We start from the raw sequence: 18,052 nt of genomic DNA, 5'->3' as shown, positions 1-18,052 counted from the left end.
CAGCTGGAGTAGTAATTATGCCTTTAAGAAGTTACATAAGCCTTTTTATTGCATGTTTTTAACGGGTTCATATGGTACAGTACAAATGCTGAAGTATTTATACAGGGGACAGCAGTGGCACTGGAGTAATCAAGCACATGTCACAATTTGATCACTGAGAGAGACATTCATCTGCAAGTGCTTGGGGAAAAGGTCTCTCCAAGGGGAGAAAAGGTACAAGCCAAAGCACCGGGGCTGCTGGGGAGAACATGTTCCAGGTAGCAGTTTCACAAACAAATCAAGACCTGTAATTAATGCGCTGTGTACTTTTTCTACAGTCTGTCTTGTTTGATATACTGCAGTGTGTCTGTACAGTTTCTGCCTCATTAAGGCAATAGGATAAAATAAAAGTTAAGAGTGGCTGGCAGCATCCTTGGTGAACCTGATGGGTTCATGGGATAGGAGACATGCAAAAATGTCCTGGACCAGTGTGCAGCCCAATTAAGTGACATGCATCCACCTTTAAAAAAGGTCTTACCTATGTGTCTGAAGAGTGTCCCATTTTTGCAGGACACTAAACTCAATATCACTGTCTTTACCTGAACAAAAAGGTTGTTTTTCTGAAGTATTACCATGTGGTCAGACAATCCTTTCCTTCAGCTGGTTGCATTGTAAATGTCTTAGACAAAATCCTAACAATGAGAAGAGAAATGGCCTTGCCTTCAGCAAAAAAGATGCCACAGCTCCCCTGCAGCTGAGCAGCCTGGCCAGGACCAGACGGTGAGGATAAAACTCAGTGCTCTTCCCCCAGGCTCCTTTCAAGTCAGTCTCTCCTCAATGGAATGTAGAGCAGCATCAGTGATGCAGAGATATTGGTATTGATTCAAAACGGAATGACCTCCTTAGCTGGGAGTTTGTATATAGGTTAGGTGTTACCACAGGGGTCATCCTTTTGGCATGTGTCTTTCCACAGCGTGTCTGCCTCCATCCTCAGCCATGGACGTGCAAAGCAGAGGCCAGCCACACGCTTTGAAGATGTGAAGGGGGTTTCTGAAGATGCAGGCATTGCTACAAGCAATCAACATTCAACCAGGCTAATGCTTGTGGTTGTGTCTCAAATCCTGTCTCGCTTGCAGACTCCTTGTTAGGAGATCCGTTTGCCAGGATGCACTGAATTTCTTCAGGAACAAGGTCATTCCTCTTTACCTCTGTCACAAGGTAAAGTACATGCATGCGAAAGCATAAAGGCTCTTTGCAGAGCTTGTGTGATTCCTGCTACAGTCCTAGTAGCAAAGGCAGTGGCTACAGAGGAGGGCCTGCCCTGCCACCTCTCTGCACTTGGGTCAGCATAGCAGAGGTGGCATAGAGTGGGGAGGACTGTCTCAGGGCACACTTACCCTCCCACACAAGGCAGAGGAGAAGCAACTACTCTGAGCAGTAGCTGGGTCAATGCCTGAAGCCAAACAAACACAGGAACCTCCTGGCTGGTGCCCAGGGCACTGCAGAAGGCAGGGAGAGACCTGAGCTGTGACCTGCAAAGCAGCAGCTGGAAGAGGTAAATCTTCCCCTTAAATTCTCCCTCCTCCCTCAGGCTTAACACAAGGGAAAGATGATCACTGATGTACAAGTGACAGGAGTCTTTAGGGATAAAGACTTTTTGCTCAGCCTTCCAGTGCAAAGACAAACAGCAGCAAGATAGCTCTCAGCAACCCAGACAAGAACATTTTAGTGCATAATTATGGATGAGATGCAAAAGGACAAAAAAAAGAAGGAAAACATCTGTTTGCGTAGAGTTTATTGCCATTCACTTAAGAGGCCCATTAAGTGCCAGAAAAAGCTATTTATCCGTCTGTTTGAGGCAATTACCCTGCTGCAGATCTCTGTGGCAGTTTGCCCTGTGATTACTCCTGGAGTGCTGACGCTCTGTAGACAGATACACTTACCATACAGGAAAAAGACACTGACCGTGCCCACCAAGGTATATGGAGGGATTTTCAAATGTGGGGTAGCCAGTGCTTCTCAAGGGCTTTAGCTCACACTTTAGCTCTATGGAGAAGTGCGCTATTTCTTGGAGTCAGGTGCCTCAGCCCCTTTCTTTCAAAAATCAAAAGGAGCTTTTTTTTTTTTTTCATTGAAAACACACCTAAAACTGTGGTTATTCTTCCTGTAGCCACTGCCTCAGCAACATGGGATGTGAGAAACCCAGATACAGTTCTTTGAATGCTCAAAGGAGTCTAGTTGTCCCACTTGACCAGCAGACTTCTTGGTTCACCAGGCTGCAAGGTGTGCAGGGAGGAGAGGCTTCATCTGCTTGAAGCCCAGCCCTGCACTCGTTTGATGAGGAGGAAGGCAAGTGTGAGGCTCCCTCTGTGGCTCTAGTGCATTCCCTGAGGAAAAAGTTGTTTTCCAGACCTTCACTTTAGCCAAAATGCTGACTGGAGGTGCTTCAGAACTGTGTCACACTCTAGTGACACAGAAAATAAGTAAGCCTTTCCTCCTCTGGCTCATAAACGTAAGGAAAGGCTAATGTAAGGCTTGGATACCAGGTGGTTGGCAGACTTTTCAGAAATTGAATAAGAAGGCAAGAGAGGTAACAGTGACAGGAGCACTGCACATGATGCACATGGTGCACACCTCTTACAATGTGGAAATATATTGCCCCCATGGTAGGTAAAGGACATGAACAGAAACGTGAAAAGCAATGCGGGACTGTTTTCCTAGTGGCTGTTCCATCATCAACTGAGAGAGTTGGACTAGTTTAGCCTGGAGAAGAGAAGGCTCCCGGGAGACCTCAGAGCATCTTCCTAAAGTGAGCCTACAAGAAATCTGGAGAGGGCCTTTTTACAAGGGTGTGGAATTCAAAGCCAGGTTGGATGGGGCTATGAGCAGCCTGGTCTAGTGGAAGGTGTCTTTGCCCATGGCGGGGGGTTGGAACTGAATGATCTTTAAGGTGCCTTCCAATCCAAACCATTCTATGGTTCTATGTTTTTTTTTTAACAACAGTTTCTACTATGCTTCTACCTTCATATTTCTGTTTCCTCAATATACTTTTTTTTTAAGCTCTCCCATATGACATGTTACAGACCTAATGGATTCAAGATTATTCCTTGAGATCTGTTGCAGCACCCAAGTCCTCCAAGCCTTATAGCTGTGTGGGATCCCATCAGGCACCCACGTTTCCACTGTGCTCAGCGTCGCTGCATTTGCTCTTTGAGTCGGAGTGTGCAGGTTTCAACTGCTTGATCCAACATCTCCCTCTTGTGGATAATAAGGTGTAAAGCAGGCTAAATAAAGCATCGTACAACATACGCGATTATTTAATAGCTGTGGGAAAAAAAAAACCCAAATCTCGGTCCAGACGATTATCTTCTAATTATTACACTTATTCCTAATGAATTTGAATGTCTCACACTGAAGGTTACCTCAAATAGCATTCGACTGGAAAAGAATCCTAATGAATGGTGAATGCCAATTTTTGTGTATTTTCCAGAAATTTGGCAAGTCTATGGTGTTGTTTGTGCAAAAAAAATCATCAAAATTCCCTGTTGCAGAACACTATTATTTTATGCTCAAGCTCTAAAATCCATCATATATCCCCTCTGCTGTCTGCAACTGCAAGGATTGAGAGAAATGTCTCAAAATACAGTCGTTCTCTTTCTGTGCCATAATTACATCCTTGAAGTTCCCCGTGAGCGTGACAGATCGGTTGCCATCTGCCCGGGATGCCTATTCAATGTAGATCAGATAATGTGGATAAGAAGGAAATATTCAAGTATAGTCCAGTTAACTTTTGTCCAGACATGCCTGGGCTTAAGAAATGGCACAAAGATAAAATTCTCTGCACAGGTGACAGCTAAGTCCTTCTTTCTTTAGGGTGCTTTTCATCATCATAGGAAGTCAGGGAGGTTTAATGACCTTCCACTGTTTTAATCCTCTCCTACATAAGTGTTTCCCTGACACTTGCTCTGTGTTTCTAGATGAAGACTGCAGAGCCAATGCAACAGCATAGACAGATTTGAGATCAAAATGGAATTTTGCAAGTTCCTCAGCTTCAGCTGGAGCTGGAGAGTTAATCTTTGCTTCAGTTCCTGGCAAGGGTCTTGGGTGAGGAGCAGAAACTCAGGGATGGCTGATAAGATACTGCCAGAGACTGACACCTGAGGCTGGGCAGCTGAAGTAAGAAAGGATTCATCTCAACAAACTTCAGCTGCCTAAAAGCCAAGCAGTCAGTGTCAGTGAGCCATTTTTCAGACACTGAAACAGCATGACTCACCTTTGCAGGCAGATGTATAGTTGGCACAGGGCAGCATCACTATATATCTATGGTTATATTTTAGAATATTTAAATTTGCCATGCCTAGGGAGAAAAATGAGGGAGGGATATGCGAGTATTCCCAAAATATTAGGACATATTCTTGGCAAGTTGAAAGCTTCTGGAACAAAAAGCAGAGACATCTGAGTAGGATGCTCAGCCCTTGTGTGGCATCACCTTGGCAGGGAAGAAAACCTCTGTGTGAGACAGTAAGGTTTAAAAGGAATATCATTCTGGAGATGGGGAAAGTGAGCAGACAGAGAGGAGCAGGAGTTCATGATGGCATGTCCTTAATGGTGCCATTTTGACTTCTTTATAAGTGGGAAATGACAAGGTGCAATCTGGACAAATAAATCCCCTTTTAACAGGGCATGGGAGCTGGAGCAAACAGGCTGAATGTACACTTGTTTCTATTTGCTATCAGTCTGAAAATAAGATATGGGTCTAAAGTGCTTGATTTTTATGTAAGGATATTGAAATATCAGAGACATTCCAGAAAAATAATTACTGGTTCATTGTAATAGCATAATAAAAATTACATGGCAAAGAACCAAAATAGATCACTTCCAAATGAGGAAAAGGACATGAACTCTGTCAAATTAAAAGCAGAAACAGAAAGGCAGCCTAAAAAAGATTTTGAGGAAATAACTAATAGACAAAAAGCTTCCTCTACCCCAGCAGGAGCAGGGAGCTTGCTGGAAGGTTCTGCAGGTGACCAGGATATGCAGTGAGCAGATGATCAGCATGGCAAAGAAGCCTGAGAGAAAACAAGCCCTAACACAACAGTTAAACAGATTACTTGTGTCTGCATTCAGTGTAGAAAAGTTTAGTGAAATTCCAATAGCAGAGCTATTTGTTAAGGGAATAATGCAGAGAAGCTGCCTCAGATTGAAAGTCCATTAGATGAGGTTTTAAAACAAATAGATGGAAGGGAGAGTAGCAAATTCATGAGAAGCAGATTTTAAGGAATGCAAATGGTTAATTGTTGCACTATTAGGACTGGTGTACAAACTTTTACTTGAAACAGCTGGAAAAAAAAGGAGAATGGTTCATGACATTGTTTTATTTTAAGTGCTGTGAGGGATCTGGAGAAATGCAGACCACTAAATCTAATACAGCAGGCAAATGGTAAAAGCCGTGGTAATACAATATTTGCAAGGAGAGATACACACCGAGAGGGAAGAACTGGCAGAGCTTTGCAGTGAGGAGCTATGAAGCTGTGCTTCACAACCCTCTTACAGCTTCAGAGGAAACAGCGAAGCTGCAGACTAAAGCAACCACTCAGTATGATCTACTCAGCTTCTGGAAAGCCCTTAGTAACATCTGTCACCAGGGATTCATAAAGAAGCTAATCCGCCAAGGGGTAAGAGGGAAGATCCTCTCATGAGTCAGCAACTGCATATAGGATAGAGAGACAAGGGAACAATAAATCATCTGTTTTTCACAGTAGAGAAAAGTCACCAGTGACATCTTGTAGGGATCAGTGGGTTAATACACAGAGCCATCAGTCAGGCAGTAAACAGTGAAGTGGCTCACTCTGTGGTGGTACCAGCTTGTTCAAGGTAGTAAAATACAAAACTGCCTGCAAGGACCTACAAAAATCATCATCACTAGAGCCTTCTCCAGCCTGAACAACCCCAACATTTCCCTTTTTCCAGTCAGTGGGAACTTCACTGGACTGCCATAACTTCTCAAATATGATGGATAGTGGCTTAGCCAACTCACCCACCAGCTCCTTCAGGACCTGCAACTGCATCTCATCAGTTCCCATGGACTTGTGCACCCTCAGGTTCTGCAGATGGTCTCATACCTTTTCCCATGTATTTTTACATTCCATGTTAGCTGAGGACAAAGCTGCAGTTTGACAAGCCTTAAGCCAATACTGCTGCCAAAGCAGCAGCTCTACCCTTTTGTACTCCTGGAAAGGACAAATGATGGGTGGGGGGAATGAAAGATTAGCCTTCAGAGCTGAGGAGAAGAGGGCAAGGCTGCTGAAGGCACGGTTGGCTTAGGCTGATCCCAGGCGCTTATTGACCTATAGTTAATTTGGTGATGTTTCTTCTGACGGCTGTCTCTTGTGAAGGAAACCATCCTCATACCCCCTGAGAACAGCAGGAGTTGGTAGCCATGTCTGAATGTGGCCTCTCTTGGCCCTGTCAGGTCATCGCAAATGAAAGAAAACCCTTTGTTTATGAAAGGAACACTAGAGAAGTGACCTTTGCTCTATTATTAGAACTTTATCAGTTCATTTCACTTACGTGAACTCTTAAAGGATTTTGATTTGGTTTGTAACTATAAGGTCAAAAAAAAACCCTACACAAAAGTGGATGTTAATCCTTCTGAATAAGCCAGTTAAGATCTAATAAGTGGCTTAATCCCTGGAAGACCTATACTTCGACAGTAAACTCAGATTTAGGAGCAACTACCTTCAGCCACATCAAACGCTTGGGGAATTGCTGAGAAGCCCACTTAGCCTCTGCCACAGAGTGAGTGTCTGGGTTCTGGTGGTCTCTGAAGCTGGTGTTAAGATCCTTGTTGGTTTGTCTCAGATTCATTCATACCAGCTGTTGCAAGGAAAGCAGCCAGTGCCAATGCAAAGTAGAAAAGAGATGCTTGCACTCCCAAGACCACTCTGATAAACACTCTCTGTCAAACATAGGCCATGTCAATGCTGCTCGTAGGAGGAAAAAAATCATCTCTCTCTGTGAGCAAAATCTGAAGGGCTTGGGGACAAAAAAAAGAGATTTGCAAACAGGTGTGAGAAACGGTGTGCAAACCCACAGCTCATATGGGGCAACTTCTCTCAAAACTTTGCATTAAGATCCCTGAGGTGTAATATGGGTGAATGCAGTGATCAGTGTCACATACCTGCTCTTAAAATCACACTTGCCTGGTCATTGTGCACTAACATTGCTTTCTGTAAGAGCTGACCCTGAGCACTGGAATGCAGCACTGCAGGAATCTTCTTTTCCTTGTAAACCATATGGAAAATTGTAAAGTTTGTTACCAAGATGGCAGGAGTAAAGGCAATACTAGATCAGATTTGGCACAAGAGGAAACAACTAGTTTTTACTGAATGTGAACGTAGTGCATCTGATATCCTCCAGCTGCACATGAAGAAATGCTAAATACTGCAGCAATGTGACCCCCATTATGTGAAGAATATTTAAATATCCTGCCTTCTCTTTAACATGAGGCTAGAAGAAATGCCCAGGGGCAGAAACAATGCCAGACGGAGGAGGAGCAAATACTGGACAAATATTTGAATCAACTCATCATGCCTTTCCAAAGCAGCAGCTGGAAGCCAGGTGCGATACCACTCAGCCTCTGCAACGGCACAAGCTGATGTCTTAGGTTTCTCCTATCCAGTAATGGAATAGAAGTCCAAAGCTGCTACTAGGAGATGCCACACTAGCCTGTTGTAAATGGAAAGGGAGCCTCTGGGATTCAAAGCTTGGCCTTTGATGAGGAGCCTTGCAGGGCAGCAATGCACTCTCCCACGAGGCAAGCAGCTTCTTTGGCTGTGCCTCTGTGCACCGAAAAGCCACCTGCACCATGACCATAGTTGTGGACCACCAGGAGCTTAACTCCTCCTTGACTCAAGACCTCTCTCTGCAGTCTCACACACTGCCTGGATGGCCTCAAGCCCACCTTCACCTGAATGTCTTGAGCTCCCCGCAGTGAGGGCTCAAGGGAGCAGCATCTGTTAAAGATGTCTTTGGTAGTGCCAGGGTCAGGGGAGAGACTCCAGTTCCCCTTTTCCCTGGTTCCCCCCAGGGTTATCCTGTGTATGCCTGGGTAGATGTAAGTTAAGCCATCCCCATCCCGGATGAAGTTTTTCACCCAAGGAGCATGAACCTTGAGTACTTGTCCTCTGACAGGAAGGAGCTTCTTGTCCCCTACCAGCTGGTGGGCTCCAATGCCTGCACAGTTGACGACGATGTCATACTTGCTATGCAGCTCCCACAAGTCTGCAACTTTTCTGGTGTACATCTGGATGCCGGTTGCTTTCAACCTGCAAAAGACCACAGGAGTGAGGCAGAGAAGAAATCCCTAAACCCTCATGTAATGATTATGGACATTCAGTAAATGAGATAGATTGCCTTTAACACAGTGGTCAAAACCAAACAGGTTGGACAAAAGGCAAAAAAGAAAAAAAATGCTGTGAGGTTTCTGTATGATTTGATCTCATCAAAAGTATTTTTTAGCATACTTGGGCTGGAAAAGATGCATCTGGTTGATCAATATTAGACAAGGGTCTGGCATAAGACCCTAGGCAGACAGTCAGGTCCTCATGTTCAAGCCAAATTCCACCCTAAACTTGCCTGAAGCTTGAAGCCCTTCCCTATGGAAAAACATTGTCATGAGATGGAGCCCTGCATCCTGCCAGCTGGATCCAGTTGCTGGGGGTCTTTAGTGGGGGTACCAAGTAGGAGATGCTGTCCTTTGCAATAGTCTGGCAGCTGGCAAAGTGATCAACCCCACTATAAACCCACTGGTTTCCCTCAAAGCAGTGAGTTAGCAGAGGATCCAGGGCATGGCTGATGCTCTGAGGGTTTGTTTTGGCAAGGCACTGAGGCTGGCTGGGAAGAACAGGGGAGGTCTCATGCAGCAGCTCTGGCTGGGCAGCTTGCTGGGAGAGCTCGTAAGTGTTGTAATTGGGACTTTGTCATCATGACATAAAAAAATACACCGATAAAAAAACTGAAAACTCCTAAATTCAGGCAAGCAAGCAGGAAAAAATTCCTGAAGTCCATTTTTGGACCAGAAAGGTGGGCAAAGAGACAATTTTCCTTGTGGATTGCCAGGAGAATTGTCTATAAATACTGCTTGAGTCACTAGGGACTTGAGAATTAGTTACATGTTTAATATGCTCTCGCTTCTGATCACCAGGGAGAAGAGAAAGAAAAGGAGCTTGATCATCTTATTAGACTACATCTTTTGAGAATTAAATTGGCTACAGCAGGAATAAGGAGAGAGCAGAAGTCACGTGGCAGATACTAAATGCATTGTACAACTCAGTTGTACGTCAGCAGAAATTTCTGACTCAGTTAGGTAATGAAACATGATGGAGCATTTGCACCAAGGAGACAGCAAAGACCTCACATGGCACTGATGGCACTGAAGTACTCCCAGCCTGGCTGGCTGCTAGAACAGGACTCAGGTTTTCACATTTTGCAGTGAGATGAAAGGCATGCAAGAAGCCAGCTGAGCTGGCAATTTGTACCATGGTGTCAGTACACGTCTCTTCACTTAACCTCAAATCAGCTTGCAGCCTATTGCTTTCTCTCAAGAGGAGACAGCTATTGTCTCACTTTATGGGTACTTAAGTGAATTAAATGCACATGCCGGGTGTCAAAACCTTTTTAGATCTGCATCCTGACTTTCCTGTGGCTATCTAAAATCCACATATTTTGAGGAAACTTGGAAACTGGCAGATTTTCTAACTTTCATGTCAATCCAGGCATGAACTCTAAAGCCATGAACTCCTGAGAGTGAGGACATCAACCGTCTTATACAGGCAATCATTTCCAAAAGATTTGCTATAAGATGATACTATTTGACCATTTTTCACCTGACTGGATTAAGAAATTAGTTCAATTGTTGACCAAATTTGAGCTTAATTGGTCCATCTTACTTCTTAAGTGCAGGCTTCAGAGATAAGACATCTTTCTAGACATGCCCATTCTCCAGGGGTTGGACGTATCTTCAAGAACAGAGGGGTATTATTTGGGAAGTTTGACAAATGAGGAGCACCCACAAGTTTTCTTAGGAGATGGGAGGTGCCCAATGTACCTTCAAGGTCTGGCTGGCCAAGTGTGGCCCTGTGGTTGTGTCAGTCCTATGCCCAGAGGCACTCCTGCTCTAAGCCTGACTGCACAGCTACAGTGGTAGAAAGTGGACATTGCATAACTGGGGCCTTTCACATTTTGAAAACTCAGTTATTTATTTCTGGTGCTTCTCCCCAAGGGAGAACTTGCTGAATTTTCCCCAGTGAGAAACAGCCCTTTGCCAGTTTTGCTCAAACCTAAGGCTCTCAAGAAATCCCCAGCTTGCCCCCAGTCCCTCTGCCTCCATTTCTCTCCATGTGCCCATCCTGCAGCAAAACCAACCTTTTCTCCAGCCACAACAGGTAGGGTGGACAGTCACATTTCAGTGTTGTAAAGGCCTGACCAGATCGATGCTGTGGAAACTTTTGGAGTTCTGCTTTGGACATTGGTCGAAATGCCAGGACAACGTCCGACCAGAAAGGTAACTCTTCCTTGGGAGTGTTTTTAAAGACCTGCCACCTAAAAGGACACATGACAAAAGCTGCAAAATGTACTGCTATTGCTCTGCCATGTTATGTGTCACAGCAATCTCTGCACAAACCCAGAGATTCAGGAACCTGTTTCCCACTCATCAGAGTAGCTCAGCAAGCTTAACAGCAATAGGGAACATTGCTGCCTGCTACTGCAATACCTGCCTTGGCAAACAGGCAGAGGGCTGCCACAGCTGAGCTTGAGGGTGACACACCATGGTAAATGAACTGGAGAGAGTTCTTCCAGCTATACTGTATATACTTCCAGCTGTAGAACTATAAAGTCCCCTCACCATGGTTGCAGCCACCCTGTCTGGACCTGCACATAGGGTCACTTGCACACCTGGTCACAGCTTTTTGGGTACCCATAAAGCTACAGTGACCAGCCTCAACACTCCCAAGAGGCGAATTTCTGTACGTAATAGGCATTATTAAAAAAAAACAACCCAAAACACCCCCTGCAATTGCATTCGTATACCTAGCTGCTGAAGCTGGAAGATCATGCAGCCCCATCCCGATGGAGACCACCTATGCTGCAAGCAACCAGTGGATGACAGTATGGAAAACATCAGTTATTAAAAGACATTTGGTGCTGGCCAGTCTTGAGTGGTTTCTCTGTGTGCACCTATGAATGATTTTTGCTTCAAAATACATCATATCTGAGCAGCTGCAATTCAGTTTCTTGGGAATATGGTCATAAGAGTTACTCCATGAAGGGAATACCCCTGAAATCCGGCAAGGAAAACCTCTCTGCTCCAGCACACAGTATAGACATGCTAAAGGCTGCCCCAGGGGGCTGTTCTTACCCAGAAACCAGGTGAATGCCAGCCTCTGATGCCTCAGTTGAGTTGCCGATGGCAAAAAGGTAAGTAAAGGTTTCTTTGAACCACTGCTTCTGCACGTGGATCGGTGTGTCTGCAAGTAATCAAAACCAAACACACAGAGAGGAATAATGTAAAGAACAGAAACGTACAATCCAGTGTTGATGAACGCAGCTCATGGCACTCTTCTTCCTGAATCTCTGTGCATCTCTGCACATGTGGGCACACAGCAGCATGAGGTGCCATGAGCAGCACCACGCGGGGCTACACATACCTGGGTAGATGTGAGGGATGAGCATCCCAGCTGCAACATCACTTGTTGTGTTGGGGCTGAACTGCTCTGAAAGGATGGTCACAGAGCAGCTGGGATAAGTCTCCATGATGCACAGCGCTGTGGACAGGCCGATGACTCCCGCACCAACCACTGCGACCTTGGGTGCTGCCATCCCCAGGATGACGTGCCAGAGGAGAGAGGTACCTACCCTGCATTTGGAAATCACATATCCAGATTTTTGAGAAGTATTCCAATAGCCACTACCCCATCCTCAGCACAAGAGCAAAGGCAAGAGAACTATCTGTATGTACAGCACTGGTGTTTATGCACTAGCAATCCAGGGCAAGGTTTTTTCAATGTACCTGCGGGAGTGAGGCACTCATCAAGTTTTCTATAGTGTCAGAGGCAAAAGTTGGAGCTCTGGGGAAATTAGCTTTCAGGCACCAGGAGCAAAAGGGTTGTTTGAACATCAGGATCTCCAGCAATGAGGTTTGTCGCTGCCTGGGCAGTAGAAGCAAATTGCACAGGAGGCAAATTGGTTACACAGAGCAAAGAGTTCAGTGCATTGTGGATGATGTTTTTCTTAACATGCATCTTAGTTCCTCTGCTGTGCAGGGCTCCCCCTCTGACCCTGAGGACTGGGTTAGCGGCATAGGTCTGTCCTAGAATGTGTGAGTTTTAGCTAATAAACACAATGCATAGTTTCATGGGTACAGCCTGGCTGTTTACATTCCCACATATAAAACTTGCTTGAGCAATGATGCCTTGGTGGGAAAAGTGTGAGAAGAGAAGCTACCTGCACCCTGGGGGATTTTGTGCCCCTAGTAACCTGAGGTCTCCAACCTATCCTTGCCCCCCCGTACCTGCCAGTGTGACCCCCTGCCTTGGACAGATTTGTGGGCATCTGAGGCTGCCACTTTCCCAGCAGCACATGGTGATACCCAGGAGCCAGCCAGCCTTGCTGCCCCAAGAGCCTGTATATTTGCCTCTCTTTGCCTTATGTCCTGGAGCAGCTCCACTCTACTCCTCAGCATCTTCAACTGCTGATCGCTACTCGAGGGGGTGCAACATGTCTGCTTTCCCTAGTCCAGACCAAGTCTGGGAGCTTGGCACCTGTCCTAATGAGTGGCGCACATCTCCTGGTTGATAATCACCTGGCTGCCCATCCCAGAGAGGTGCCAGCCTATGTGCCTGGCCACAGCCACCCAACAGGTTTCACACCAGTGGAGACACGAAGCACAACTGAACTGTGCAGCTCAGTGCACCCTGCAAACTCCCTGAAGGCAGGAGCTAAATGTCCAAAAGAGACCAGGCAAGCTCAGAGGCAATAAATCCCTCAGCAGCTTTGAAACAGGTGATTTGGATACAGTTGCTGGCTCAGGTGCTCCTTCAAGGGGTCACTGTGAAAAGCTGAGCATGGATGCAGGGGGAGAATCTCTTTGGCCTATGGGTCTTATGTTTGCCTGGAGTATTCTACCAATATTCACTCTTGGAAAGGATGCTGAGTAAGACGGACCTTTGGTCTTGCCTCCTTATGGTGTTGATTCCTGTTATGGGACTCACTCACCCCTGACTGTAGAAATCCAGCCTTACTAATTGCTTTCCAAGAACTTTTCCTGGAAACCAGTGCCTGCAGTTTTAAGGACAGGCTGATTTCCCATCATCCTGTGGCTTTTGGTGTCTGATGTAAATTCAGGCAAGCAGACTGTGTAGGATTATGATAGGTCAGGTTTATTTATGAGATCCGTGCTCACAACTCTTCACACAGCTTCTCACTTACCCCTGAGGTTTTCCTACTTAAAATTTGATGGTCTACTATGTAGGAAGAGAGAGAGGAACAGGTATCACTGCCCATCATTGCCCATCTGCATCACAGCCAAGGGTTGTTACAACCCCTCTTCTTCCACTCAGGGCAAAGTTTAAGCTTCTTCCTGTTAATTATTACATCTTCTTTCATAGGCTGACTGTAAAAGTTTCCCCCACACAGTAGGAAAGAAGATGAAGAGCAGAGGTAGAATGTACCCTGAACCTGAACCAGAATCACTGGCCTGCATGGGTTGCCACTCACAAACCACATCTGAAAAAGGGCTGGGGCAAGGGGAAGAAGAAGGGGAAGAGGAAGGGGAAAGGAAGGGGAAAAGGAAGAGGAAGGGGAAAGGAAGGGGAAAAGGAAGGGAAAGAGAAGGGGAAGGGAAATGAAAGAGGAACAGAAAGGGGAAAGGAAAAGGAGATATTAGCAACAAGAAATGGGAAGGGTAATAATGATAAAAATACTTAGGAAAATTGGTTCTGAGAGAGGTCTCTAAACACACTTTTATTAACAAACCTTCTCACTCAGCCTTGGCAGCTGTGGAAATGGCATGCGGCTCTTAGCATGCCCAGTGAGCCTCCCAGCTGTTCATGGATGACCAGAGTCCTGCTTTTTCAGCCGCCCCTGGGACATATGTGACAGGTACATTACGCATCTGCAAGAGATGTGCTCTTCATTGCCACTCGCCACTCTTATTCGCAGAAGCCCTTGAATGGTGATGGAGATTGAATTTCCAGACTGACCCCACTGTTGCTGAGGGAGAGAGGGGAGCTGCAGCTCGGCAGAGGGTCAGGTTTCACAGGTCTTCCCAGTTTGGATGGGATTTTCAGTATCAACTGATCTCAATGTTGCAAAAGCCAGCTAGGGCGAGGAGGGGCTGCTGGTGGGTCTGCAGCGTGCAGGAATGGCTCAGAAGGCTGTTGAATTCACCATTTTTCAAGCACTTACTGCTGCAGTCCAGGAGCACATCAAGCCCTAATGTGTTAATGTGCCAAAAACTGACCGCTTGTAAAGCAGGAGCTACACACAGCTTGTATCAGCAAGTGCAGCTCAGGCTTTGCAGAGCCACTTACCTCTGCAGGTAACTGTCTGATGACCTGCAGGTAACCTCTGCAGGACTGTCCTGCACAGCCTGCCTCAGCTGGGAGCCTTGTACCTTCTGGGAGAGCACAGGAGGAGAAACGGTATTAAGCTGATGTGGCAGGGCAGCTTGATGCCAGTGAGGGTGACACCTCTTGCCCCCTCAGACTGGCTTGTGCTGAGGGGGTTGCAAAAATCAGTGTTTAAAAGGCTAATCAGTTGCAGTAGGTGTTGGGAAGGCAGGCAAAGGATGTCAGGTACTGCTTATCTCTGTCCTTGCTTAGTGTCAGAATGGGACAAAAGCCAGACAAAGCCACCCGGAGCTGTAATTCCCCAGCAAAGAGGACACCAGCTGCCTGACACAGGCTTCATGCCCCTGCTGCCCTCCTGCTCCTCCCAGAATGAATAGGTATTTTTTAAATTGCGATACTTTGTGATGTGACTTAATGATCCAACTCCTGCAACTGACAATGCTGACAATGTCAGCCTCACGTGATGCAAGCAGGTACTTACTCTTTTTTGCCTCACATAGCTGTATGTCATCACTGAGTGCCAGCAGCCTTCAGCCTTATAACATCATTCTAGCAGTGGATAGATCAGTATGGATAAATACACTGGTCAACAGCACACATACATGCACACACAAATCTGGAGAGGGCCTTTTAACAAGGGCATGTAGGTATAAGCTGAGGAGGAATGGCTTTAAACTGACAGCATGTAGACTGAAATAAGGTATTAGGAATAAGTTCTTTGCTGTGAGGGTGGTGAGACACTGGCAGAGGTTGCCCATAGAAGCTGTGGCTGCCCCATCTCTGGCAGTGTTCAAGGCCAGGTTGGACAGGGCCTGGAGCAACCTGGTCAAGTGGAAGCTGTCCTGGCAGGGTGGTTGGAACCAAGGTCTCTTCAAACCCAACCCATTCTATGATTCTGTGATTTTATTACACACAGAGAAACATGCACACCCACTGCCAGCTGCAGCTGTAGCCTCTTGGCCCTTGGTCCCTCCAGGCTGTAACAGACTTTGGGATACTGGCATCCCTCAGCTGGAAGAACTGCATAAATGCTCTCACTTTGGCATCACTGCATTACAGACAGAGCGGCTCACCATGCCCTTTTCTCCCTATGGCTCAACTCCACATGCATGCTTCTCTGGCAGGCTGGATACTCTTAGCTTGTGTTGCAACCTGGCTGACCTACTAAGCAAAGCATTTTACACATGCAAATAAGCAGCTGAAAAAAAACCAATTCAACTGTTGACCAGAAAATGGGTAAACAGGAAGTCACCAAAACATGTTACATTTGAAGCCCTGTAGGGACTGGGTTTTTTATTGACTCTCACTATATAGAAGTGATGAAACATTGCTTGGATCTCCTGAAGCTTACAATACCCCCGGAGCAAAGGCTCCAGCCTTTCTGAACTACCATAGAGGGCTCCTTATCCACCAAGGCTGCTGCACCAACTGACCCTGTCCATGTCTAACGTGGAACACTTTATCCCTTCCTTTTTTTTTTTGCAGTTCACACTTTTGCTTATTCACTTCCCTTGTTTATAAGCTCCTGCAGTGTTGTATCCTTTTGCCTGACCCCAGAGTGGGGCTCTGTCAGGCTCTTTGCTAAAGGTAGTTAGAGATGCTCGTGAAGCTTGAGCCATTCTTAAGTTTGCTAAGGAGGTGGCCCCAGTTTTGGCTTTTGACTCTGACCTGGTCTCTCTTCCATCATCTGGGCTGCTTTGTGAGATGTACATTTGGGACCTGCCACAGGAAGAAGGCGAGGGTGCGCTCTCTTCACCGAACAACTCTGGAAACTCCTTGTGATCCCCTCAGCCTTTCTGCACACACAGCACCACTGCCAGAAAGCAGGAGTCTGATCCACTATCACAGGAAACCCGAGGGCTCTCAGGGAGGCCTCAGCTCCTCTTTCAGATAGGTGTTCCCCTATGCATGCACAAAAAACACCTCTTAAAGGAGCGTAGGTTACACCCACCCTATGAGCCACCAGCAATAGTAACCTCCACTTGCAGCACCTGCACGCAGAGCAATGCGCTGGCTCTTCTCCAAACCCAGGGAGGTCTGCAACCCTCCTTCCCTGCAGGGAGCTGCTGAGCCTGCTGCCTCTCTGTGCGGGGAGAGGGGAAGCAGGGAGGAGGTTTGGCAGGCCCCTGGCTCCCCCGGGGGGGACGGGGGCCAGGGTAAGGCAGAGCAGCCCCAGCCAAACCCTGCGGCTCGCCGCTCACGCCACAGCCACCCGTGACAGCCACCGCGTTCATACTGCGCAGCTGCCCCTGTCTGTGGCCTGAAGCTCTCCCTTCCTGAGCTGACAGGGGGTTTGTGCCAGGTCCCTGTGCAGGCCCCCCCCGGCCACCTTCCCCGGCCAAGAAGGGCTCCGTTATCTAACATTTCCCTCTTCGACTGGAAGTAGTTCCAAAAAAAACCCCACCAAAACAGCACAAACAAGTGGGCAGAGAAGGCAATACCTGGTGAGGAGGAGGCCCCCGTCCCGCTGCAAGAGACACCTTCCCGGGAAGTGCGGGGGAGTAGGAGAGCACGGAGCGCGTTGCCGGGGAGGAGGCTGGGGGGCTGTTGGCAGCTCCCTTTCCCTGGTGGCTTCCCGAGCCCCCAGCTCCCCGTCCCTCTGCTAATGAAGGAGCTGTTTGTGCCCAGGCAAAGGCCACGTCCAGCGCTGGCACCTCTCCCGGAGCGCCCGGCCGCCGCGCGTTGGCGCTGACGAAGCTTTGCCGTACGCGGCCTGCTGGTACCTTTTTTCCTGGGTGATTTCCCCCGTGCAGCGGTGCAGCGCTGCTGCTGTCCTGCACGGAACACGTTGTCCTTTTAACTCTCCTGCGAGCAATTAACTGTGTTCTGAAGCTGTCCCAAGATTGCCACAATGCTTGTGCAATCGTGCTAGCAGTGAGGATGGCAGCAACACGAGCGTGTCCCTGGGGCCAACCATTTCAGTCATCACAGGTCAATGAAGAATGAGTCCCTGCTAAACCGCAAATGCCGAACGAGCACAGCCAGGCGGGGCTGTTTGGATTAAACTTTTCAGCAGAAAAACACAAATTTGTCAAAAGCAAACCTGTCTGGAGGATCACTGGGATGAAATCGTAGGCCAGGGCTTCCTGGCTCCAGGGCATTTGCCATTAGCAGGACATTTTGGCTAATATTTGACAGCCTGAGCTTTTGTCCCTAAGCAGGCTCAGCAAGGCAGTGTTTGCAGACCATTTCCCTCCCTGACGCTGCCCAACAGCATTTGTCATGGAACTTCCTATTCTTCATAGCCTTTTAAATACGGAACAGTAGCCATCCGAAGGGCATCTGTACGTGCAGCAGCATCATGCAAAGCATGTGGCCAGCTGATCACCTTATTCAAAACGGCTTTTCTTTCTCATCACTGGCACTGAGACTGTGGAGAGAATCTTCACAAGAATCTCCCCTGGGTGCTGGTTTTGTCTTATTCCTGTGCAAGTCAGTTATCT

General features: G+C 47.0%; 1 protein-coding gene across 2 annotated transcripts; it reads right to left on the bottom strand.

Moving 5' to 3' along the window:
• Positions 1–4,785: 4,785 nt before the first annotated feature.
• On the bottom strand, positions 4,786–17,315 carry DDO (D-aspartate oxidase). 2 transcript variants are annotated; one of them, XM_062632522.1, is made up of 5 exons: positions 17,051–17,315; positions 11,688–11,896; positions 11,399–11,507; positions 10,405–10,581; positions 4,786–8,306 (listed from the first exon to the last, which is right to left on the bottom strand). In XM_062632522.1, the coding sequence occupies exons 2-5, from the start codon at positions 11,857–11,859 to the stop codon at positions 7,739–7,741; spliced, it is 1,026 nt and encodes a 341-aa protein (XP_062488506.1). In that variant the 5' UTR covers positions 11,860–11,896; positions 17,051–17,315; the 3' UTR covers positions 4,786–7,738. The 2 variants fall into 2 exon arrangements, with proteins under 2 accessions (XP_062488506.1, XP_062488507.1); XM_062632523.1 differs by lacking the exon at positions 17,051–17,315 and having other exon boundaries at positions 10,405–10,603; positions 11,688–11,872.
• Positions 17,316–18,052: the final 737 nt, after the last annotated feature.

The sequence above is a fragment of the Pezoporus occidentalis genome, unplaced genomic scaffold (genome assembly GCF_034315485.1).
Source record: "Pezoporus occidentalis ecotype Australia unplaced genomic scaffold, CSIRO_AGI_Poc_V1 ctg39, whole genome shotgun sequence".
NCBI lineage: Eukaryota > Metazoa > Chordata > Aves > Psittaciformes > Psittacidae > Pezoporus > Pezoporus occidentalis.
The sequence above is the reverse complement of the archived record's forward strand: the minus strand, read 5'-3'. Positions and strand labels throughout refer to the sequence as shown.